This window comes from Poeciliopsis prolifica, unplaced genomic scaffold, assembly GCF_027474105.1.
Source record: "Poeciliopsis prolifica strain line A6 unplaced genomic scaffold, Auburn_PproV2 SCAFFOLD026, whole genome shotgun sequence".
Lineage (NCBI taxonomy): Eukaryota > Metazoa > Chordata > Actinopteri > Cyprinodontiformes > Poeciliidae > Poeciliopsis > Poeciliopsis prolifica.
The window spans coordinates 5,372,033-5,398,395 of record NW_026562401.1 but is presented as its reverse complement, the minus strand read 5'-3'; the positions used below and the strand labels follow the sequence as shown (position 1 = coordinate 5,398,395).

General features: G+C 41.2%; 1 protein-coding gene across 1 annotated transcript; it reads left to right on the top strand.

The window, feature by feature from the left end:
* Nucleotides 1-17,535: 17,535 nt before the first annotated feature.
* Nucleotides 17,536-24,939, top strand: il11a (interleukin 11a). The gene is made up of 5 exons (XM_055047922.1): nucleotides 17,536-17,567; nucleotides 18,283-18,440; nucleotides 22,083-22,178; nucleotides 22,314-22,475; nucleotides 23,388-24,939. Exons 1-5 carry the CDS (start codon nucleotides 17,561-17,563, stop codon nucleotides 23,565-23,567), a joined length of 603 nt encoding a protein of 200 aa, XP_054903897.1. The 5' UTR covers nucleotides 17,536-17,560; the 3' UTR covers nucleotides 23,568-24,939.
* The last annotated feature ends 1,424 nt before the right edge of the window (nucleotides 24,940-26,363 follow it).

Here is a 26,363-nt window from a genome sequence, read left to right as displayed (position 1 = left end):
AGTAATACTTAGAAAGACCAATGTGATTTTTGTCTTGCTATTTTTCGGCGTTTTATGCTTGTTAGCTTATGGTTAATCAACTTGTATCACCTTCAATTAATTGGGCTGGCAGATGGTACAGCCGAGAGTCCACAGACCTGGAGGTTTGGTTCCTGGTTCGATCCTTGTTGCCTTTCTCCTGAGTATAGCTATGAGTTGGATCAGCATCCGGTGTAAAACGTCGACCAAGTCCATGTGCACACAGCTGTTAAGTGGGGTAGACTGCTGTGTTGTGGCAACCTCATAGTGAGAGGTGCCAAAAGAACGATAACAATTTGTAAATAATTACCAAAACAAGTCAACAACATTTCCTCTGAATACCACTAAAAGCTGACCAGAAGTACCAACAGTAGTATTTGTACCTATGTTTGAGAACCATGGAGTTAGGAGAAGCAATCCCCTTTGAGTTTTTCCGCCAAGCAGTTATGTTGCTCTCACCAGAACTGGTACTGCAGCCAGTTTTTAACTGGTTCCATGAAAAGAAACTAGGTTTTCCACAATCCATTTGCCAAATCTGAGCCACTTTATTTTGTCAGCATAAACATTTCATCCAGTAATTAATCCTCCCACCAGAAAACGTCTCCCAGTCCAGGTCCAATTGATGCTTCAATTCCAACCTGAATGAGGTAATAATTCAGTTGTGTTGCAGCAGGAATTAAATTAAGCTGGCCTGGGCACTAACTCTCGAGGAATTGAGTTGTCATCCAACTCTGCTGATGTTTGATCTTATCGGTTTAACCATGTAGCTTGAACTCACCCTTGGAATTTGACCTTTCATTTCCATAGACTCTCTGCTTACGTCTGTGAAGCTCTCTGACATCAGAACGGAAGAAATCTTGCTAACTGGCTAATCGTACACTTCCTAGGTTGATGTAGGTTACCTCATATTTCCTAAGAGCTGCTACTGATTGCCTCATGTGCCTATTTGCGTCTGTTTTTCAAAGTGTTTATTTTGAGTGTAAAAATTCAATTTCTATAAAAGGAGGAGCCCAAAACCAATTAATTAACCAGGTCCTGGGAAGCTTATGGAGCTATTGTTGCGGTAAAAGTTTGCCACAGTAACAGTGATAACACCAGGTGAAAGTATCCTAAGTCCAGCAATATTTAGGAACTTAATTAGGAACAGCATTTATGGATTTAGTGGAAAATAGTGACTTAATAAATGTGGGAAGATGAGAGGTGATGACGCCTTGTTATTCTGATACTAGTATTTCTTTTAATATTGCACCTCTAGCTTTTTTCTTTTTTTGTATTATACTCATGAGTTTTAAACATCACAACTGCAATTTGATTGGTTATTCTCTGTAAGCAAAGACTGATACTGTTTAACACTGAACCTACGTGGTGGAAAAACCTTTTTGAAGAAATAAGATGAGAAAGAGTGAGCTTATAAATCTAATCCAGTGTTACTCTGGAATGTGGTTTTTCCTTTTGGGTCTCAGAACCTGGCTTTTTGAGACATGTTCACAAGAGAGTCAGCTTCAAACAACGTGAGAGTGGAATATATTGTGCAGGCTGACTCCTGTGTTAAGGCCAGGAAGGAAATAAGGGAACGGGGGGGAATCTCTGACAGAACGACTGACTGGGGGTGTAAGAATGAGGCTTGAGATGACTGCAGAGAAGGTCAGAGGTGCCTGGGGGGAAATCAGTCTACGTCTGACAGACCGTAGCTGTGGCTGACACGGACAGCAGAGCCTCAGTGAGGTGACTGGAAGGCCAAGAGAAAGGCCGTGGTGATTTCTCAAGGGACGGATTTGTTTTCTCGCGGTTACATCACCCAAGCGAGAAACGTAAACATAAACATGCAGACTTTTTTTTAAACACACACACACCGACACACAAACTTTCTGAGACGTGCGCAAAGAAATAAAAGAACCCCTGTGAGGTCAGGCCGACTGCGCTGGGGCATCCTGAGCTTCACAGTCTCACTGGCTGCTACCGCAACCACCACTAACCACTGTACCTTACCATGCCCTGCCCCGGCCTTGTCTCTACTGGCGGCTGTCTGTCCTGACCTGCGGCTGCTGCTGGTTCCCTGTGGCAACGGGGCATGTATGTATGTGCTGTTCAGTTTGGGAGAGAGCCAGTGGCATCACTTTGGAACCAGTACTCTTTTCCCTCATCTACCTTCTCCCCTCATCTTCCATCCTGTTCTTGCTCAGTGTGCTTCTCCCCAGCCTGGGGGCTTTGCGGGCCTGTGGGTAGGGGCCTTATTCCATCAGCCTGGGGCTTCTGTCAGAGGCTTGTTCCATTTTGCGTCATGGTGTTGACTGAGCGGACCCCACACTTAACTCCCATAGAGCTGCTGGGGTTGGGCGGCAGGGCAGCCGGCGCTGGGCTAACGCAGCCCCGTGTTCAGCGCGGTAATCTGATGGTTGTGTTTATTTTATGTAGCTCTCCTTTGATGGAGCAGAGAAAGTCTTTGGGCTTTTTGTTTCAGCATTTTTCATTGCCAGGTCAGAGGTGCTCGCCGTGGTTACGCTCAGGAAGAATAATATTTGCCCTTATATTCATTCCAAACAGGCTTTTTTCCATATTAGTGTCAGAGATACTCTCCGGGTTTCTCTGGGTTCCACTGATTCGGCACATTGCAGATGGAGGGTGAGGATGGCGAGACACTGTACCTCAAAAGTATTGCTCCCTCGAGGAAACCGGAGTTCTTCAACAGGTTGTCCCTAAGACCTGTTTCTGCACCCCCAATTGAACCCTGTAACACCAAGAAGAGGCCCTGAGAGAAAGTCCCAGTAGTGAAGGAAAACACACGCATAAACACATGAAAACACTCTCCCTCCTGCTTGACTGCCTCAGGCTCCACCTCAGCTGTCGGTCGTCCAAACTTCCCAGGGGTTCGCTTTACAAAAAAAAAAAAAAAAAAAAAAAAAAAAAAAAAAAAAAAAAAATTAAACATCCATCCTGTCTGCCCAGGCCTTTCACTACTTCAACTCAAAGCTTAGCTCACACACCCACCTATGTGCCTTATGTCAGCTGTTTCAGATGGGTCGAAAAGCCAAGAAACCGCACTGGGTCGTTATATGAGGCTTTGACCAAAATATACAAAACAGAGGGAGTCACCAGATTCACTGGATCCAGTTCTAAGCTTAGTTCCTTTCTGCACAAACACGCTGTAAAGAGCGACTGGGTTCACACACTCTGGCCTTCACCTCATTGTTCCGCACTTACCGTTTATCCATTAAGCTTTTACAATGCTGACCTGACCCTATTCCTTTGAAGATTAATTAATAAATACTTTTGGGAAAAAGAAGCCCAGACTGTGGCTGGAAGTTGTGTTTATCTGTCTCAATTTTGTTGTTATAATTGGCCAACTTTTACCCTGCAATAGTAATACGACAGGAATGAATCAGTGTCATTCAAGATAAGACACCCCGGGGAGTTTTATACGGATAATGTTTCATTTCCCTCTCAGTTGTTCATTATTTATGATTTGAACACAGAAGAGACTTGGCTCAGGCCAGATGTGAACAATGGGCAAACATTCACACACGGGTTGCATAAACAGAAACCAAATCACCATCAACCGTCTTCTCTTATCTTGAGTATGATGTTAAATATCCATAATATCCCATTATCCCCTTTGTGTCTTAAAACACTAGGCTATTTTCTGGCCTCTGATGTGACTGTGAGGTATGCGCTTGCTAACATGTGAAAGAACCACTGATGTAATCTGGGAGAAACAAGAAGGTTGGAAGGGGATCTACCCTGGTGGCGTGTAATCCAATCTGCCTTGTTGCAGTTTAGTAACTCAAAGCAATTATCAGCTGGCAGCTCAGGAAATACAAGCCAGTCTCCAAATGAATATATACAACTATGGTGAGAAAAATTTAATTCACTCATTTGGGACATGACACAAACTTCTCTAATGCACACAAGGTCAAAAGTGTCTCACAAGTATACATACACCCTACCTGATATTTAGTCAAATTTCTCTGCACCTCAACCACACTTTTTGTAGTCTTTAACAAGCTTCTGATGTAATTCCATGTGAGACTACCCTTCTCAGCGCAATTGGTAGAGTTACTTCAGACTGGGTTCCAGTCTTGGTGTATCGAGCTTGGATGTTCTCCCATTACAAGTGTAGTTTTCCTTCTACTGTACAAAAGCAAGACTGTTTAGTGTTTTCTTGTTTTATCTTTCCTAAAACAGTTTTGATGAATGTTTTGTACCTTTTCCTGCTGAAACAAACAATTGTCTCCAAGTTTCAATTCTAAAGAATTATGAGGTTATGTTTTTTCCTCATTATCCATCCATGAACTGGTACATTGCATAAAAATTATTAGGTGCATGTTGTACACCTAATAATATACACCAAATATTATTTGGTGTATATGCATGTATATTAGACTTGTGTTGCCAATTTAGCCTTTTTAATCATTAACATTATTTGTAGATATGTAGATGATTGAAATAGCAATAAATAAATATAAATATGTATATATATACCCTTCAAAAATTCAGTAAATTTTTCAAATCATTAAAATAATTTAATTCTTCTACATTGAATTAAAAAAAAGGTTTAAATAAATATCTAAACAGCCAAACCTCATGTACGTGAGTCCACGTAAATCTTTTATCGGAACTGTGTAGGCTTGTCAGGAGACTGCTCTCAAATCAGATTTGGTAGGTTACAGCAGATTGGAAGCTAATCTGGATCAGGATTTGGCAATGTTTTGTCCACTGTGCAAACACATCTTGAAAGCTTCTACAGACGACACAAGAAAGAAGACAGCAAAAAGGCCAAGTCAATGAGTCACAAAGAGGTGCTGCTTGTCAAATCCAGGGATTCACTCGTCAAAAATCAGCCTTGCATTCTCTTCCCACTCATTATCAACCCACTGGAAGCTATTGCTTCCATTCCTAGTTGCATGTTCCCATGTATGTCTAGTCCCACAAAGTTTGTGCGATCTCAGCCTGTTACACATCATTTTATTTGTTTTCTTCATTCCACTTTGTTTGAGCCCACTTTACTGTAGTTTATTTCCCTTTGAAATCCTACCACTTTCCCCACTTATCTCCATTCAGTAAAGGCAGCACGTTCTCATGTATCATGACTCCATCCACATCACCAGCTTCCCTCACAGAGTTTATTGACTTTATGTCAAACCTCTGTCTGTACAGGCTTCCTTCTCCATCCTATTATTTGTCGTCATTCTTTTAATCTCCCGTCTCCCCCTGAATGTTCTGTTATTTCTAAGCTTTTCCTCCAGTCTATTGCAGGGAATTTCCTTCTTATCACTCACAGCAATTCCTTGCATTCTTGGCATGCGCTGTCCCACTGCTGGGGGTCCAGCCAAATGCAAGAGTGTCTGTAATACAAGACAGGCACACAGGCAAGCAGGCATTCATATATCTTGTAATGGGGAGCAACAGTGTGATTGATGAACCGAGAGGACAAGGTGGTAAGCTGCAAAAACAAAATGGGAGACATAAAGAACATGAGAATTATGTTGGCAGCATCAATTTGGCCGTGCAAAGTTTGCAACAAAAATAAAAAATAAAAACTTGGATAGCTCACATGTCTGAGTCTTTGAGTCATAGAATGTTATTGATATAGGCAGATATACAAGGTATTTAAAGCTCTCTTGACAGATGCATTTATGGCTAATTAAGAACAGCCAAGAGTCAGAGTGCTTTTAAATACTGGCAAGAATAGAAAGATTAGAATAACTCTCATGTCATTCCCTTTAGTCACTGACTTCCGGTGGAAAAGGGGCTCAGGAACTTCATACCTCAAGTGAGTGCTTGTGTTTCCCCTCAATTAACAGAGGTCAAGAAAATAAAACTCAGAGACATTGTGGGTTGTGGCAGGGGATGCAGATTAAAAGATGGTCCTCAGACCTTTGAGCTGGAGAAGATGATGGTGGTTAGGAAGAATGCACAAAAACACATTACTTCCCTATCTTTCTCTGCTTTAGAGATAAGATTGTGCGTCTAAGAAGTATGAGAGAGAGATAGTTCTCAATTTTTATAAACAGTTACAGTAACTGTTTTCATGCCACAAGATGATACAGAAAAAAGAAACAAACAATAGCACAATATAATGTAGGAAAACTAATCTATGTCGCAAAGGGATACTGAAACAACCCCATTTGGGTAGTTTTGCTAACCTAAAACATAGAAACCTGCCTTTCATTAATGGTTTGGGTTGCTACTGGTGGTTTAATGAGAGAGCCAGGGGGATTTTCTTGGCACATATTGTACCCCTTAGTAACAACACTTAACAACACTTAATGGCTTAAGTGTTGTTACAATACCTACCTGGGTATTGTTGTTGATCATGCCCAACACTGAACAATGAGATTAGTGTATTCCAATGTCCTCCACTGGCACCCGATCGCAATCAAAAACAATACCTTTATGGAGGAAGGGGAGATTGGCATCACAGATGTGAAGGCAACAAATTTGCAGCATCTGTGTGATACCATCATTTCCATACCGGCCAAAATCTCAGAGGAGTCTTATATTCACCTTGCTGAATATAAGAAAGACCAACGTATTTCAAGTCTGGAGCGTCCAGGGTGAGACCTGAGGGTCTTTTGTGGCCAATGGAAAGATTTGGTGTAGCCCCTGACAACAGCTCAGATATTATTAAAATGATAAATGGCCTTTACTTGTATTGCACTTAATCAAGTCCAGAGGACTCACAGTGCTTCACACTGCATTCAGTCATTCACCCATTCATACCCAGACTCACCTGCTGTGCTTTGTTTATTAGCCCTTGCACTATGTGTTTTCCTATCTATAACCTTGGTGTGTATGTGCTTAAATCTAATCTTATGTGTTTAACCTAACCTAAGTGTGTATTTACCCTAATTTGTTCCTATCCTGAGTGTGTGTGCTTCATCCTCAACATAGTGTATTTTAGCCTTATCCTAATGTGTGAATTTTATTATTATTCTTGTAAGTCAATGTAGACATTTATTTCAACACAGTGGACGGAGAAAGAACGACGGACATGGGGGTGCCTAAACAAAATTAAAGTTGTAGAATAGAACAAAGGGTAAAAAGAAAACATGTCACTGACGAAGACGAAACACAGTCGAAATGTTGTACACAAGGGGCAACAAGACAATAAAGAAAACAAATACCGATTAGTCGAACGAAGGAAAGCAAAGAGAGAGACATGCAGGCCAGTTTGGGGATAGGCAGTGTGCCAGTATGCAGGAGGCTTCGAAGGTGGTTGGGACGGGATGGCCTGTGCGTTGCCCCCTTGGCGTCTTTGGCGGCGACAAGCGGACGGTCTTTGACCACTTTTCACTTTCTCCTTCAGTGCCAACAGAGACAAGAGTGGCAGAGCAGAGGAGAAACATGAGGCTTGGCAGGAACAGGGGTTTCCTGAAAATAAGACAAATTTCTGTGGTCCTCCAGTACTCAATAGTTTTGACTCATGTGTCAAAAAAATTTATCACCTTTGTTCGAAGTGACAAACTCATTCTTTAGTGTGTATTTAAAGTCGTTGCAACAACATTCTGACATCAGCATTTTTGCATGTAAGATGAGAAACAATGGATCCAGCTCACAAAGCGAGACGATAAACTACATTGTGTGGATGACGCAATATTTTATTTGTTTTTATTTATTTTGGAAAAAACTGAATCCTTCCCTTTCAAAATAAATATTTCACAAATGTCTATGGACAATTTGGAGTAAAATTGTTCCAAAAACCTAACTAAACTAAACTAAATAACTAAACAGCAGACGAGCACCAGGCCCTCTGCAACTCTGAAAGGATAAATAGGAATAGATAATGCTTGGACGAACAAACAGGTGGATGAATAATCAAAACAGAATATCTTTATCTCTCATTGTCAAGAATTTTGTAAATTTGAGACACCGTCCTGGAAGCAGCAGTCAAAGGCTGGGTGTTTAGTTCAGAATGGCAATCGGTGAACCAGCCTTGACCTGGTACCACGTTAGGTCCCTAAATCCAGTTCCAGCAGAAAAACACACGACTCATTCGTTTTCAGTGTAGGTTCTGTTTGCACCACATGAAGCCACTTCAACATTCAGATGACGTCTGAGTGAACCTGAGGTCCACCTTATCTATGTCAGTTCTCAAAGCTGAGCTGGATAAATGAGGAGAGAGGTCTCCCCGAATCCCAAGCATGCTCCCAAACTACAGAGCTCATCTGCTGAAACCAAAATATTAAAAAGTGACGGCGTACGGATATGAAATTTCCTTTCCGGTGTTTGCTCTCAGTTATGATGAAATTTACACACTGTATGGCTGACGTACAGGAAGCGGCCAGTGGAATGAGTGAGCCCATGCGCTCTTTGGTAGGTCATGTTATCTGCTATCACTGTTGCGGAGAGGTTGATTTATGATTGTCACTGTGTAATGAGCGTTAATTTAATGAATGGTCCGTGATGAGGGGGGCCAAAGTGCGTCAGCGTTCAGAAAAACAGCCAGGCCATGTCACGTTTAAAGGGGTAGGGGGTTATAAATGGCTCTAGATGCTTAGGTGAACTATCTGACAGACGTAAGCATATGTGTACAAGTTTGTTTGTGTGCCTCTGGGAGGGTGTGGCTGTCAATCTCCCAGCAAAAGGGCATCCTCACAACCCCGCCGAAGTGACGGAGATCATGTCATGTTGACAAAGTCACTCCATAGGGCAAACTGTGACATCATGTTCCTTTATGTCTTCCCGCTCTTGTTGCTCTTTCTCCTTTTGCCTCTTCGGGACCCTCTGCCCCACTTTTGCTCTCCCCACAAGCCTCGCTGATTACCCATGTGTTTGTCAGCAGCTCTCTGCTTCCGTAGAACAACACGACAACGGGTTCAGTGTCTGAGTGACGTAGACGCATGGCGCGCCGGCCACTGGCGGTCAGCCCTGATAGAGCGCACATCACTCTCAGACACACGCAGATGGAGTAACTCACCACAAGTGGTGCAAAACAGACAAAGAGTCAGAGGCTTGAGTCTCTCGGGGAACTATTGAGTCTGCTGAGGAATGCACCAAATATAGGAGCTGGACTTTCACTCTACATTATAAGAAAGTTAAAAAAGCAAAATATTTACATGTCTACTTTTGCACAATATAAAAAGCGTTCATACCCTTGGACACATCTTGTTGTTATAACCTCAAGCTTTAATTCTTCTTTTTGTTTTGTTTATGTTGGCTTGCATTTGGAAGATCAAATGAACAGGAAGGAAATTGTTTTTTACATTTTTTAATTCTTAAAAAATTAAAAAGTGAGGCATTTATTTCCACACAAAAACAACCCTATCTAAAAGCTACTGGCTTTAGAATGGACCTAATTTGAAAATACAGTTTAACTGAATCTTAACGGGAGCACTAATGAGAGAAGCAATCAGTCTGTCCACAGGACAACCTTTAGTCATGCCTTATGTTAAATCAGCAAAACATTACTGTTGAGAAAAAGCTGAATGAAGAAGGTGATCTGGCACTGTTTGTGAAATATTATGGGTGGTGGAAATCCCAGATTACCCTGAAAATATCACACCCATGGTGACACATGGTGGTGGCAGCATCATGGTCTTCTTAAGCATAAAGAGGAAAACTGTTTAGAGTTGATCTGAAGGTGTTTTGTAGTTCTACAGAAACAAAATACTTGAGACAAGGACTAAAGTTGACTTTAAAGTTAAACCATCACATAAAGCCAGAGCTTTAGATCAAAACATATTTGCACACATCACACAACTCCCTCCCAACACATATATTTGCACTTTGCTAATTCATATTGCACTTTCTTTCTATTTCTCTATTTTGTGTTGTACTCAAGAATGCTCTATGTGCCTTTTTAATTGTCACCCCAGACAAATAAAGTTTTTTAAATTAAATAATTGAATTTTTATGTTAGAATGACCCAGTCAAAGTCCAGTCTCAGATCTGATTTTAATCTGTTCCAAGACTTCAAGATTGATGTTCACACAAGCTCGTTGTCCAATCTGATTTAGCTTGAACTGTTTTGTGAATATAATTGGGTATACATTTTAATATTGAGATGTCCAAAGCTGACACAGGGATAAAGCAAAAGACCTGGACCAGATGTTAAAGCAGAAGGTGGTCGTCTAAGATCTGAGCATGCGTAGGGATATTTTTGTAAGGCACTGGATCAGTGAAAGGGGAAAATAAATGGATAAACATTGTGACATGAGGAAGAGGTGAGCAGAAAGAGGGATGCAGACAGGACAGTCAATGACAGGGGAGGAAAGAATGTTTAGGGCGACTGAGAAGGGCGATGAAAGGTGCAGGAGGGGAGAACCTGAGCTCTGAGACGGGACCGGCCTCTCCAGCCGATTAACACCAGTCTGAGATGGAGAGAGCATACAGGCTGGATGGAAATTGTGTTTGCACAGTAAAAGTTCCTTTTGCGTGGCTAGCTTTCTTCCCCGCCCTCTCTCTCTCACTCCTCTTCTCTCTTCCTTCTCACACTCCGTCTGTGACTTATGTCTTCAGACTTGTTCATTTAGAGGTTTCCCCCCTGCTGGGAGAGCTGCTTGGAAGCAGTAAGAGTTAGAGGGTGGGGGAGACGAGAGCAGGTGAGAAACACAGAGTCAGGGAGGGGTAGAGGGTCTCGGCTGCCTTTCGCCATCACACGTCCGTGCATACACTCATACACTGTGTTTTGTCACATACCATAGAGTTTGGCTTCCAAACAAAATGAACCTTGTAAATGTGAGCCTAATAGAGAGGCGATTTAAACATTTTTTTTTTTTTTGCCTCATGCGCTCCCTTTCATCCTTGCATCCTGCCCTTTGCACAGCTTTGTGAGCTCAGCCAGCAGAGGAAACCTGCAGTAATGATGCTGGTTAAGGTCCTCATTTAATAGTGTAATAAAAAAGCCCAGTAACAGATGCACAGCAGCCATATCAGTCTCAAGAGGCTTGAAAGAAGAAAGGGGTAATTGATTTGTAAACCCTGTCCAATTTGAGTTTTCCAAGCTAAACACTCTCCTGAGGAGCAGAATAGAGTTGCAGCTCAATTGGACGCTCTTCATTTAAGGGACATTATTTCTAATGTCCAACTGTGAGAAAAAGACAGTCAGAGACGTCACTTTATAGCCCAATGAATTCAACCCCCTCCGGTGTGTCAGTATTTCTCTTTAACACCCCCAAACTAATAACACACTCACTTGCTCTGTGACGCATGTTTGGGGAGGGGGATAAGAGGTCACGAGGCTTCGATCTTGGTGGGCAGTGAGTTAATCTAACGTTACTATGGCAGCATTCCCAGATCAGACATGCTGCTGCTGCTGCCTCCCGGGAGCGAACTGGAAAAAAAAGTGAATGGACGACAGAGCGAGGGGAAGAAGAGTGGAGGTGGTGGAGGTCATGGGGAAACTTTTAAGCGTACTGTTATAGCAAAGTAAATATTAACAGTAATAGCTCGGACCTTTGGTTTTCCCTTTGAATGTAATCTCCGGATTTGTTTGCTCAGGCCCTGCTGGAATTCCCTCGAGGAAATGAGGGTACAACATAAAAATAATGAATTTCTTGCAACTGCTCCTCTCATAATCCCTTTCACCACTGCAGTGTTGCTGCGTCAACGCCAACGCTTTCACTGTTTGCTCATGACACACTGAGGTAAGCAGAACATGAGACTAAAACCCTAAAATCCACGGGAACATTTTATCATCCACCTGGACGTGGAAATTAAGCCACAGCAATAAACATTTATTGGCAGAGCGACATTACTTGAATGGGCTGATTTGGTATTTGTTCATGTAATCAGACTGCGGCCGTAATCACATAAGAGCAAATCACACAAAAAATTCCCGACATGACAAAATGCATTTTCAGTCACTCTCTTCCTTGTCAGATAACTCTGATCACACATTGAAGCAGCATTCGTTTTCTGTTACCTAATATTGGGGACATTAAACTAAAGTGTGACTCCTCCTCGGTAATTGGCATTTTATGGTCTTTCTGTCATATAACTCGGAACCAGGATGTTAACTTCTCAGAAAGGTTGGTGAAGTGTTGTGCATAATTCTTGAGTCAACCTTCATGTCATTATTATTCTTCCTGGGGTCCAGACTTCCTGTGAACTTTTGAAGTGGTCATGAGTAATTTCAGGTTGCAGAAGGTTTTCTTTGAACTTTGACCAATATTTTCCCCCTGTCCTTTATAGTTGAATAGCTTGTTATTTCAGAGAAATGTTGCCATTTAGTATGTTAAGTTACTTTACTCTGCCTTTAAATCATTCATTCAGGCAGTTTTAAGTAAAAAATCTTCAGGCATTTTTCTTACCGGTAATTTGTGACAATGATAGAAACTACTACAAGCTGGGAAAAATGTCAGATGTAGCACCATTTGACAGATAAAAAATAATATTTTTGAACCATTGTGAGCCATTAGTTAAAATCATGGCTCACAGTTATCTGTCGAAGCCTGCGGACTTGGAAAAGAAGTTAATTGAACATTGATGTTGAAGGCTCTGGACATTGACGGTCTGTGGTGGTCATCACATTTCTTTAATATTACATGCAGGACTGCAGTAACACTTTTGGAATGATAGACCAGAATGGTGGTAGCCATCTTTAAGAAATAGACTATTGGGGGAACCTCCAGTTTTAGTCTCCGTGGGAAGTCAAATAAGACACCCCCTGATCTGATGAGGATGAATCCTGGACACCTTCTGTTGGACGTTTTCTAGACACCAAACTTTAAAAAGACCCTCAGAAAGTTTTTGAAAAATATTGATTACATCCATTTTAAAAGAAATGGATATAAGAAAGAATTAGTGGTGGTTCAGAACAAACCTCATTTAAATATGTTTTTGTACAAGTTTTTCCTGAAGTATTTTTTATTTTTTTTGAAGACATGTTGCACAGCAGGATATCATCTTGACAGGAAATGAGTGCGTTGACTGCCAATGTCTGGAGAGAAACCTTCTTAAAACCCTCCAAAATACATGGAGAAATACTGGTGACGACCATTTTAAAAGACTGAAATAAAGCCTGGCTTCTTGGAAGCAAAACATCAAGAAATCAGAGGTGGTTTAAGTCTTTTATGCAGCCCTCTAACTAAAGTCAAGTGGTTGCTGTGTCAGAGCTGAACACAAGTGTAATTTATTTTGATAATGAGTCTTATTGCCATGGTGGTAAAACTTGGCTTTGCGTTCAGTTGCTTTTTACAATATAAATTATGGATCTTTAAAGAAACATGTATTTAAAGCAGACACAATCTAATCTTTCATGTGACGTTGCTAATTTATTTTTCACTCACAAATTCAAATGAATCACTTTTTTTTTTTACATTCACAAAAAATAGTTGACATTTGTGTTTGTGTGGAAACTAAAGGATCATCAACATACAGTGAAACTTTGAGAAAACGAATTACGTTTGTGTGCACTTGTTGGATCCACATTGAATTTTTTTAATCCACATTTGTAAGGAGAAAGAAGCCTAATACCTCTGACTGGTAGCCGTTCCAGTAATCACGTAACATGAATCAGACTTTGCCCAAATCTGTTGGTTTTTTTTGTTGTTTTTTTTACTGTGAACTCAGTCATAGGTTGGTGAAGAGCAGGGGGCACATGAGAGATTTAATGTCTGTGTAATGATGTGTGAATACATGCATGGCGCACAGGAAAGCCAGTGTAAGGCGAGTTGAGGGGAGCTTGTGTGAGTAAAGTTTGTCTGGCAGGAAGGCAGGCAGTGCAGGCCCTGTCACAGGTTCCCCCTTTCTCTCTGATGTCTTTGAGGTTGTCGTCTGAGCGTCTCACTCTGTTTTCTCCTCCTATGGTGGTTTATACAGATTGGTGATGTAATGGTTAGCATATGAAGGCCACACACAAACACACTGTCACACACAGGCACACGCAAACACTGATGCTCATGCACGTTATGCAGACGCCGCACCACATACCCATAATTACATGCGTACAGTGAATGCACACCCTTTTACACAAACCCTGGATTCCCCCTTTTCCGACGCAACGCGATGTGCCCTCTCTCACGCGCACACATAAACAAAGATGCATGATCCTTCTTTTTATTTGCATGCTGAGAACCAGGCACACACCATCCCCTGTTAAAAGGGCAGCCACCCTGCATCTATAAAAGTGTGTGAACAACCAAAGCTGGTGGATGGGCCCAACATCAGACCCTGTGCTTCAGAACCACCCAGGAGACCCCCATCATGCGGCAATGAGGGAGAGTGACTAACTTCACTCTTTCTTTTCTTCTCTCCCCAGCTGTGTCTTCAAACGCCCCTTTGATGTGGGAAATTAAAAAGAGCGAGTGTGTCAATATCTCCCTACGTCCAACCACACTCATTTACTTCCTCTCCTTCTTCCCCCTCAATCCCCAGTTTTTTCTCACCGAACCGTTGCCTTGAGAAAGCAGAGCATGACCCTTTTGCACCACAACAACTCCACCTCCCACTTGTTGCCATCATGCTTTTCGCAGGGTGTTTGTTTGTCTGTGTAGGCCCACCACTGGACTGGCAAGTTCATGTGTATGTGCATGAGTGTGCACACTCAAAGCCCACCACTAATTATTTTCTAACCACACCATGAGTTGTATGTCTGTGAATGAGGGGTCTCCTGATCTTACACCCAGACTCAAAAATGCTTTTCTTGTTTCTTCTTTCTTCTGCTTGCTCTTTTTGTGGATGTGCGCATGACTCGTTTGTGATATACTGTACAGTTTGTGTACAGTATGATGTGCTAAGTGTCACCCTGTGATGACTGGAGACTCATTTTTGCCTCTGTGCCACGCTTTGTTGCACCTGACTGAGTGTTTCCAGGCCACTAGTGACAAACACTGTATTTTTGCTTGTATTAAGAAGATTGTGTCTGTGTGGAGGCAGGCTTTATGGGATCATTTAAGTGCATGTTTTGAATCTGTGTGGTTCTGTATGTTGACCCCTCTGCCCCCGAACCCGTGTGTGTGCGTGTGTATGTCCGGTTTATGTTTCTGAGCAACACCGCTCAGAGGCCCCTCCAAGCCTGGACAACACCTCGCTCCATGCTCTCCTATCCGTTCCTCACTCCTCACTCTTTCCTTCATCCTGAGGAGGGAGAAAAGTGTAGATGTAGGGGAGTGGAAATAACATGCTGCCTTCTCAGGAGGGGCTGTGATTGGATTGGATTTTTCTCCAAAGTAAGGGCAAATTTTCTGCCTTAAAATAAACATGTCGTACATTCAACCCCTGGTGCTGTGAAAAAGTATTTACACCTTCAAGATTTCTCCTAATTTTACTTTTCTTGGTCGGACTTAAATGCTTCGGATCACCAAACGAATGTTTAATATTGGACAGAAACGACCAGAGTAAACAGATCAAGCAGTTTTTTGAAATGATGATTTGGTTTTACTGAAGGAAAAACCAAATCATCAGAAACAAATGATACTGAATTGTAAATTAACTGTAATTAGCCACGTATTTTGGAAAACTGAGTTGAATTTCATTAGCCACACCCCGGTCTTCCTGCCTGACCTGTTAAATCAAGAAACCACCGAGACAGAGCAAATCTGACAGCACAAAGTAGGCCAAAAGATTACAGTGACTCACTGTGCGCTGATATAAATTTAAGAAGTGATGAGAAACAAAGTTACGGACTTACATCAATTTGGAAAAGGTTAGAAAAGGTTTTCAAACTCCAATGAACCAGAGTGAGTGGCATTATGGAGTAATAGAGAAAACATGGAACAGTGGAAAACCTGAGGAGTTACCTCATACCTCCTCATCCAGGAGGTCACAAATGACCCCAGAACAATCTCTAAGGCGCTGCAGACCTCGGTTGCCTCACTTAATTTCAGTGCTCATGAATCAACAGTGAGAAAGAGTCTGGGGCAAAAGTTCCAAGGCCGAAAAACTCTGCTGACGAAGAAGAACACAAAGACTGTCTTACATTTATTGAACAGCATCTTGACGATTTTTAAGATATTTAACAAAAAAAAATATATGTTGGGTGACAAGAAAAACTTTCTGAACAGAAGGAGTGTGCCCTGTAACACCTGATGTAAAACTAGACTGGAATTTGAGAAAAAGAACATCCTACGGTCATCATAGGGTTAATGTCATGATCTGAGGTTACTTCTGAATTCATGGAGTTGTAAAAACGTCGCTCTCAAGCAGAAAATCCTCAATCAAAAATGTCCAGCCAACAATTTGGGGCCTAAAACTGAAGTACACCTGACTAATGTAACAGGACAACCATTTATTTATTCATGTTGGGTAAAAAAAAATAGAAAAAAATATCAATAACTATTTTTCCAGAGTGACCTGGACACCAGCATTTCCACTTCTGAATAGCTAATTAAACACATTTTTTATTTTATTTCATTCTTTTGAATGAGGACATCAATTCTGGATTTAAAACTGACTGACATTCTGATCTTAAACAAATCATTCATGCTTGAAAACCCCAGGATGTAGCTAAATTGAGACTCAGTCTGAAAAGACAGACCGGAATTCCTCCAAAGTGATGTAAAAGAGTAATTTCCAATTATCTCAAAGAAGTAGGGCGCATCCAGTTATTAGGTTTAAGGAGGCAATTACTTTGCTCACAGCTCCAGCTTCATTTGGGCATCTTTTAAACAATGAAATCATCATTTCAAGACTACAGCATCATCAGGTTATCCTAATCTCATATTGAAGCATATTACAAAAAAAAAAAAAATAATAAATCAATAAAAATAGAAGACATTCACACGCCTTTTCACAGCACAGTGAAACGCAGGCGTAAGAAACAGAAACTGGAGAGGATACATGAGATATGAAAACAATGGGCTTTTTTCTGCGGCGATAGAGAGGAGCGATTTGGAGATGGGAAGATAAACGGAGAGGTAGATGTGGCTGGTGATTGGCGCAGGTAGCGGGATGCGACGGAGGAAATGCTGGAGATAGGAACCGGGACAGGACGAGAGAAAGTGATAAAGAAGAGAAAGAGGGGGAGACGGAGAGAGGGAGAGAGAGAGAAAAGAAAACAACGGAACATTTTTTTTTAAGTTTCAAAAGGGAGACAGGCAAAAGGGAGGGGATAAGGAAAGAGAGCCAGAGAGAGGAGGAAGAGGGAGGGTGTGTGTGTGTCTGCATGCGTGTGTGTGTGCGTGAGCGTGTGTATGTGAGTGTGTTTTTATGAATGAAGTGAGTCACTGCCGATGTGTCATAGGCCCGACGTCTTTATAAAGGAAGTTTTAAACAAGCCTAAACACTTCACTGCGCGCAAAAATTGGACTTACAACCATCGCATCCCTCTCTCTGCACTCCTGGTTGCCTCTTCCTTTTTTTAAAAATATTTCCCCTCCTAACTGTTCATCTGCCTCCCTGCACAGACTTACAGGGACTTCTCTCAAACTTTTCCTACAAAGTTTGACTTTATTTGTTGACTTTTTATTTTCTCTCTCCGTCTGTGTCGGCGTGCGCATCCGTGTGCGCTCCGCTCATCCAGTTGCGCACCCGGTCCTCTGCGTCCTGACAACTTTTCAGAGAAGCCCGGAGCACGTGACAGTCCCCGGACCTCAATTTATTTATTTAATAATTTATATTTATATATTTATTTGTTTTTATCCACTTCTGGACCAGAACCAATATGAAACGTAAGTACTTATTGAAATAACATTTAAAGAATAGGAATTTTTCTTTTTTAACCCAGATAAATATGATATTATGTAAATTAAAATATAAAGTTCTTACATCTCTTTGGTGCTCGGCTTTATTCCAAGATGAAACAGTTAGTATTTTGTTGGGGGGTTTATTATTATTATTATTATTATTGTTATTATTATTTCATTCCGGATCGGATTCTTGTGGTTCACCTGTAATTATCGAGCAACATTCATCACTTGTGCCTTTTAATGCTTTAGTCTTTACCTTGTATTTGAACTTGAAAGAACCAGGAGGGGTGGAGGGGTGGAAGTGACGGGGGGAATGAATGAGCCCACTGTTAGACTTTGGCTCCGTCTTTCTAATTTACACCATCGAGCTCACCTACCTATCGAGTTGCAGGTGTGACAATCAGCGGCATTCATAAGAAGTGATGGAGATATTCTGTGTCAAAGCTTTCTTCTGTTTTTTTTTTAAATCATTTAATGATGCGCGTTCAAGCCTGTGAAAACATGACTCTTGAGGATTCCTCTTGCCAAGTCTGGAGCCATTGTTTATGTTGCAGCGCATTATCCGCCCTCCTCCTCCTCCTGCCTCAGAGCTGACAGCCGTGGCCTGAGGTCGTTATCATTATGGTGAGATGACAGCGCCTCTCCTCTAATTGCTTCCGTTTTTTTTTTCTTTTCTTTTCTCCCCCCCTCCACACAGTGCTGCTGGACTCCTCCTCTTCGCTGCTCTTGTCGCTGCTATTGGCTCAGCTGCCTGTGTTCACTTCTGCCTCACCTGTACCTCACCGGCGCTCCAGCGATCTGGACAGACTATCCAACCAGACCCGAAACCTCATGAAGCTCACCCAAGAGCTGCTGGTGAGTGGAGATGTTGGCATGGCCATTAGACTTCACTGGAGTGTTTATTTCTCGTGTGGGAGAGGGGGACCACAGGCTGATCTGTAGCTCACAGTCCAAATTTCATTATGAACTAAACGCCATCTGATTATTTTAGGGGGTGCAGGAGGGAAGCTGAAAAGCAGCTAAAAATGAGCACAAATGCTCTGCTGAGATGTGCTCTAAAGTTTCCCATTTTGAACATTTCTAACATTTGTAGATCAAGGCTGCCAACAGGATCTGCCAGACGGGCCAACTGGGCAGTCATCCAGGGCGTCATTAGAAAGAGCTACGCACATGCACCATTTTCTTTTTTAAAAAGAGTATGATTTATCTGTTAGTTGTGGCTCAAACCCAAGTTCTATTGACACACGTGTTTAGTCATTAACTTCTGTTTGACACTGAGATTAGGGACACCGTCAATCTGCTGCAACTCACATCAATCCAGAACAATTTGCAGCAACGCAGCCATTTAATGTGCACCAGCCTCCAAATGTTACCTATCAGCAAAGATACACAACATGTCTCTGCAAGAAAATAACAAGTTTGCCAGCGCGATAAGAAGTCGGTAGATGACACTGATTGGAAAGCAAACTGCTCTCCTCCTGAGATGAGGAGGGGAGTTCTGTTTCTGTTTCCTTGGATCAAATTGATAGACGTTGCTGACTGACCCAGAGCAGAGGTGCAGATTCAGGCTGCACAATTTCTCTCTCTCTGACTTGATTCTCAACCAGATCCCCAGTTGCGACCCCCGTCGAGGGATCACACCCTGTTAGCGGCTGTGGCCGACGACTCGTAGTTTGTGATGGCACTAATCAGCTCATCCGTTTATTCCTGACAATCCTGTGACTCAACATACCTCACATAAGGAGCAAAATGATATGTCTCGGTTTAGAAGATAAACATCCATCCATACATTACCCAACACTCTTACCCTTGCAGGGTCGCCAGGGTCGGCTGGTGCCCATCTCCAACGGTCTGGACAATAAGTAGTTAATCACTTATCATTAATTTAAGCTGCAAAATATTCCCATGTCAGCTTTTAGTTGTTGGTAGTGCTTGTATATTTTCAAGGGTTCTAGTTGTTCCTGAAAATAATGAGCTATAACAACAATATTTTTTGAACCCCAAACACACTCCCACCTCAACTCAAACATAGGCAGCTCTCTTCAAAGCATATTGCTTGACTCATGAAAGACACTTGAGAACATTTTAGAGCAATTTTTGGAGCATTTTCAGCAAGCTTAAAAATGTTGTTTTTCTCTTCTTTTTTTCTAAATATTGCGTTGTCCAGGTTGAGAACTTAATCCTGGCTGAGCAGAAGATGGAAGTTATCAAATATTTTTTTACTTCATTAGTAAAAAAAAAAAAAAGGTCCATTTTTTTTTTACATTTTACTCTTTAGACAATTATAGTGCTCTTGGGACCCCCCACTGATGTCCAACTTAGAGTGCCTGTGCCTCAGGCCAACTCTGCTGTTACTAATAGATCTTGGTGCTAATGTTAGGCAGCCCTTGCATCATGCTGTGCGCTGGTAACAGTATTCAGCTGCAAAAGCCTGTGTGGGCCTTAAGCTGCTTTCTTTAATCACAGACTGCATGCTTAGATAATTTGACCGAGTGATCTCACTTTTAATCCGCAAGCAAGAGGAGGTGTGACTCAACAGCCTCCTGCTGCAGTCAGATTGAAAGAGGACTATCAATGTTGCATTAAGGTGTCAATGAAGCTACAATTAGATGGAGAAACCACTTAATACCTGGCTACGCTAAATCATGTTTGAGTTCCCGCATGTTTTAAGTGTTGACGGAGCGGAAGCAGTTTTCTCTTTAACAAAACTTGCATATCATGTTTTTTCAATCTATGAGTGTGGCCTAAATCATATTTGTTGACAGTCAAGTGGGTAGGGAAATCAGATTGGACGCCTGTGCCAGCAGCTGGTGATTGTGCATCATCGCCGTGTTTTAACAGGTGAAAAGAAAGCGGGATCGTATCTCCGGATCTCTGGTTACACGCCACTGATCTCGAAGCTATTTTTGCAATATGCAAAGCTTTAAACTCCCTTTGTTCAGGGGATAAAATCAAAAATAGCAACATACTCTCTCTAGTTTTGGGCATTAGGAAGTGTTCAGATAGCGCCTGTGTGTTACTTTGCCGCTTTAGAACAATGCCGCTGCAATCGTGCGGCTGGAAACCAGAAATGAAAAGGCTACTGTTGTCATAGGATATTTGGGGGAAAGTTACACATAACATCCATAGAAAACGAATGTTTGTTTTAAAATTTCCACACTTTTTAGTGGAATTCCACTAAAGTGGGGGCGAAGTCAAGAAAATAAATAAAATGTGGAAAGTTCCTGCAAATAAGCAATGAAACATATTTCTAGAAGCGAAAAATGTATGAGTTCTGACAGTTCTAGATTTCCACTGTAACTAACTGTGCGTATGTTTGAGCACATTCTGTGGATTTTGCCATCATGTCTTTATGGAGTTCAGTGCATGCACTATTGTGGCTGTACGTGCTATTAGTCGCTGCTGTGGTTGCGGTGCAGTGTTTGGTGTTTTGCTTTTGGTTCCTTACAGCAAAGTGGCTTGATAAAAATCAAAAGAAAAGTTTATCACATTCCCGCATTTGCATTCAGGAAGAAAAAGGCTGGATGTTCGGTTTTGTCGGTGGGTGAGGTCATGGTCGGCAGTGGCGAGAGCGAAGAAAAGCAGGACAAGGGGGAGAATTTAAAAGCTAAGAAAGCTGGAGGAAACAAAAATGACACAAAAAGATGAAGAGATGAGAAGGCTGACTGGATGACAATCCGGCGACGCATGATGTTGCCCTGTGCACTTGGTTTGACACGGAGGGAGACAAAACAATGCATGGCAAACACAAGAGAGCCCTTACAAAAGCCTTGATGGAGAGACATGAGGGACAATGAGCCACATTCATCCCTCGCAAACATCAACACAAACAACTACAGGCAAACACATCATAGCAGGTTAAGGAAGCATTAAGCACATTCAGCCTTGTTTATTCAAAACATTTCTCAGCACTCATCATCCTAATGTTGTTGTGTTCCCTTGCTGATTAGAAAATGACTCATGCCACATCACCCAGAGTTTTGAATCCAGGGCTGCATCTTTGAATGCTAAAAACGCTCTCCTGATGAGGATCCGAAATACCTGCTGGCAGGTAGCTTATCGCCCTCTGCTGGCCACAATCAGCACAGCATCTGTTGTCTGAGCAAAAGTTTTCAACACAACTGTAACTGGACATCAAGCAGCACTGCGTCATTCCATCTTTTTATAGCCGTCACCCGGGAGTTTCCCTACAGGCCTGTGTTGTCTATCCGACTCTGAGCTTTCTTAGTCACCACATTGCGTTGTTATCCTCGCTCCAACCGAAAAACATCCTGTGGGTTCAGGTCATTTGCTGGTGTTGACATTTTTGGTGGCTGAAAGTGTGTGAACTCGCATTGACCTCTTTGACCCCTCAGCGCGAGCAACAACCACCAGAAAGCAGAGATGCAGCAGGGGATCCAGAATAATGCTTTCCTTATGTTGCCCTGTCTTGTGTCATTATGGATTAAATTGCACTGATTACTCACAGGCTGCTCTGTGTCTTATTTTGTCTTTCAGAAGGAGCATGCGTTTGACTCAGACGTGGAGTCGCACAGGTTCAGATCTCTGCCCGAAATGAGCAACAGATCAGCCAATGACCTCAGTAATCTTGAGGTAATTCTCTAATAATGTGCTTGCATGCATGTCTGTGTAGAAAAAGAGAGAGAGAGGGCGTGGCCTAACTCTGCCAGTGACATCTTGCCATGCCTGTGCGACGACTCTAAAGTGGGCCTCTTTTGTCTTTTCCAGCTGAAGCCCACACTCTCTCAGCTCCATGCCGACCTGAAGCTCTATGAACACCACTTTGAGTGGCTCAACCGGGTTTCAAAGAAGCACCAACACCCGGCTGTGCCCAAGCTAGTGGAGATGATCAAAGAAATGAAATCCCTCATCAATCTGCTGCACCGTCAGGTAAACACATTGTGTCTAAAACTAATCATATACTTTTGGTATTGACGCTTACAATAGGGAGAACATTTTTTCAAACACAAACAAATGTGATAGATATTGGTGTGTTATCTACCAATATATATCTAGTTTAGACAGACCTGTTCAGAAGCAGGTCTATTTAAACTAGATAGACCTACTTAGAGGTCTATCTAGGTTCATTTTCAAATAGACCTCTCAGCAGACTGTTGGGGCAAAATTCAAATGTTTGAAATAAACCCAAGTGATTAACACAAATACATTGATAACATAACTTATTTGCCAAAAAAGAATAAAACTGGAAAGTATTAAATATTTTAATGAAATTGTATTAAAGGCTTAGTAGAACAGGGTTTTTTTTTGTAATGACAGAACATATGTTTTCTTCCACACAACTGAGCTTCCTGTGCTCTGATGTTCAATTCTTTCCATCGATTTTCTATTTGATCATTCTTGCAGCGTTGCTTGCTTTCTCAGAAACCAAATGAGAGTTTCTTTGACTCCGTATGGGATCATTGTTCTTCTGCACAATCCCTTCTAGTTTCGTTTTCAAAAACATCTCGTACATTTCTTAATTCATCCTTTGTGTGATTAAATGAACTCTGCCAGAATAATGTACTAAAAGTCAGCCCCACACCATGACATCCCACCATCAAACTTCACTATTGCTATGGTAATTCACCTAATCTAATTATAAAGATAAATGACCTCTGGTCTTTACATGTTCTGACATTTAAAGATCAGATCTTTGGTCCAATATTTCACTGACGTCCCCAAACATTGTGTAGCAAACTTTACATTTCATGCTCCCAGTCCCATTACAAATATATTTACCAAGAATAACAGAACTACAAGACACCTTTTTCTCATTATGTCTTCTTACCTTTCCCTATGCAGATGCAGAGAATTGAAGCACCAAAGCTGACAAACCCAACACCCTCCCTCCCGCCTCACCTCCCCTACCACTTCGATGTCCTGCAGTCCAGCCATGAGCTCCTCCAACACTTCAAGCTCTTCTGCGACTGGGCATACAGAGCATTCCTCAGCCTCAAGCCCAAGGCTTCAGCGGTGCAATGATGACCCACGCAGCAGACGGCTGCAGAACCAGCACGAGGATTTCATCCTCAACCAACCTGCAAACAGGACCATGTCAGTGTGCAAAAGAGGCCCAGGTGACAACATCAGTGCCGTGTGTGTGTTGAAGAACGAGAGTCGATAAGGACGCGGCCTCACTGCAGCACGACCATCAAGAACCCCGTTAAAACTGTCACACCACAGCAATCACTTCAAGATTCTCCAGTTCCCCTTCTTATGGCGTCACTTTGTGACCATCGTTATTTATGTATTTATTTATTTATTAACTGTTAATAATTTATTTATTTTTATATTTATTTGAAGTTGTATTGTGTCTCTCTAGCCTGTATCTCCTTACTAACGTGAATTTATTTGCCAATATTTTTGTAGTCTCTCCTGCATTAAACTAGCTTCTCTTTTTCTCAAACAAAAAAATTAAAAAAGAAAGAAAAAAACAAAAAACCCAATAGCACTTTTTCAACCTGCAGCTTCTACATTCTCTTTTGTTTAAACTTATAAAATTTTTCATTTTAATTGTGCATTCCTTCAGCCAACCATGCTTCCAGTAGATGTAGCATTCGAGAAACTTCTCCCTTACAGTGGCATTAAAGTAAACATTTGTGCAAATGATAATGTTGTCCCCACATGATGGCAAATATACCACACAATAACTCACCAACCAATGCCTTATCAAGTTTTTTGCATCTATTTTTAAAATGTCCAGCCGGTAACCAAAGAGAGGCAAACCATTGCTTTGAACCCGAGACAGAGCTTCTGTTTTGCAATTCTGACTCGTCATGTACTACACAAGGAGGCGCGTGTATTTAACATTGTGGTAAAGTCATTTGAATGTGCCTTCTTGCTGAGCACTGATGATCCTGATTAAAGTCTTTGCACAAACTTGTTGGGATCGGCCTCTTGGATGAATGAGACGGCTGATTTTGAATTTGTGCTTTGGGCGAGAAAAATTTATATATTTTTTGGTTAAACACCCAAAGCCTTAAAATACTATGTATTGTGACACTAAGTTCTGTACAGGTGTACATAAATGTACAAGAATGTAAATTGTTGTATACAAGTGCTATGTGTATAATGTTTTCGATAAGAAAATGTAGATTACCGGTTTTATCACAATTTTTATTCATTCCTATTCTAGTATTTGTTACAGTATTGACTATTTATTTAAGTGACTTGGTGGAACTATTTATTTTGTGCTGCAGTGGAGCAAGTCTCCTTTCCTTTTTGTACTTTTATACAGTTTTTAATCTTATTTGCTTTTATTGTACCATCTCGTTTAAGTTATTTCTGTCTTATCCAGATGCCTCCTACACACACTGATTGGCCTCAATGTGAAACGTGCCTTGGTGAAATAAATGCTAAAGAATGTGTACAGTGGCTTTGACTACATCTTTGGGTTTGCATGGCCTGCTTTGACTCAACAAATCATGACACAACATATAACAAAAAAATGTATTTCTAAAATTATATTTCTATGCAATGGAAAATGGACAATAGGATTCAAATCTGGACTCTAACTTGACCACTCGATATTCAGAGTTGTTCTGCAGCCACTCCGCTCAGATCCGAACCATGTCTTTTGGGTTGTTGTCCTGCTGAAAATTCAGCCATCACCCCAGTCTGAGGTTTTTCTACTTTAAATATAAGAACACATTCATTTTAAACAATTTGGAATAAGGTTGTAAAATAACAAAATGTGGAAAATGTGGAGATGTTGCATGTGTGTGTACACACACACACACACACACACACACACACACACACACACACACACACACACACACAAACATACTTGGCATGCATGCACACAAACACACCTGCTTAGAGTTGCTTTTGTATCACAATTAATGAAACACTAACCAACATTTTGATGTGTAGCTGACGCACTTGGAAAGATGTAACGTTTCAGTTGTTGATTTTTGTGTTTTTATGATGTAAAGCACTTGTTGTTGAAATGTGCCATACAAATAAAATTTGATTTTTGATTTGATACATATAAAAAAATATGTTTAAGTGTCTATATATATATATATATACACTCACACATACATACATACTGAATACTCTCAGCTAATTTTGTATTTTTTAAATATTATATCTTGTGATTGATGCTTCCGTGATAAATTAGGGAATGGTTTCTGCACTTCCCATTATCCTTTCCAACTCTGTTCTCTCTTTTAAATATTTTCTACAATAAAGCAACACATGATCTACTCCTTCTGTTTCCCTGCAATAAGAACAATCACTTGATGGATGTTTTTCAACCACTATTTAAACCATATATCAATTAACAGACTTAATCTAAAAGATCTTGGCGGCTTTCAGATTTTTCATTTATAATACTGGTTATTCAAGACATTGAATCTGAACAGGTAATTACCTTACTGGGCTTCACCTCCAGCACCCTGTGCAATGCCAAAATAATTGCCAACATCTCTGCTGAAAAAAATGATAAATTATCTGTTCTTCTTTTTTTTAAAAGAAGAACAGATAAGTTTTGTTTCAGAATATAAACTGCTACACCTGTTTCACCATTTTCCTCTTTTGATGCATCTGTATGTATTTGTGCCATATTTTCACGCATTATTTCTAAATCCTGCTGAATAATTTTATACAAACCTCCACAGGTTGAGTGAAGTAGATTGACATTAAATGAGATTGAGCCGAACTACATTACCCAGAAGTCTCCGCGGCGAGAAGGTAAGTAAACGTATGGGTTGTGGACAAGCAAAACCTTCTGAATATTTTTTGAGACATCATACGCAAAACATATAAGTATTT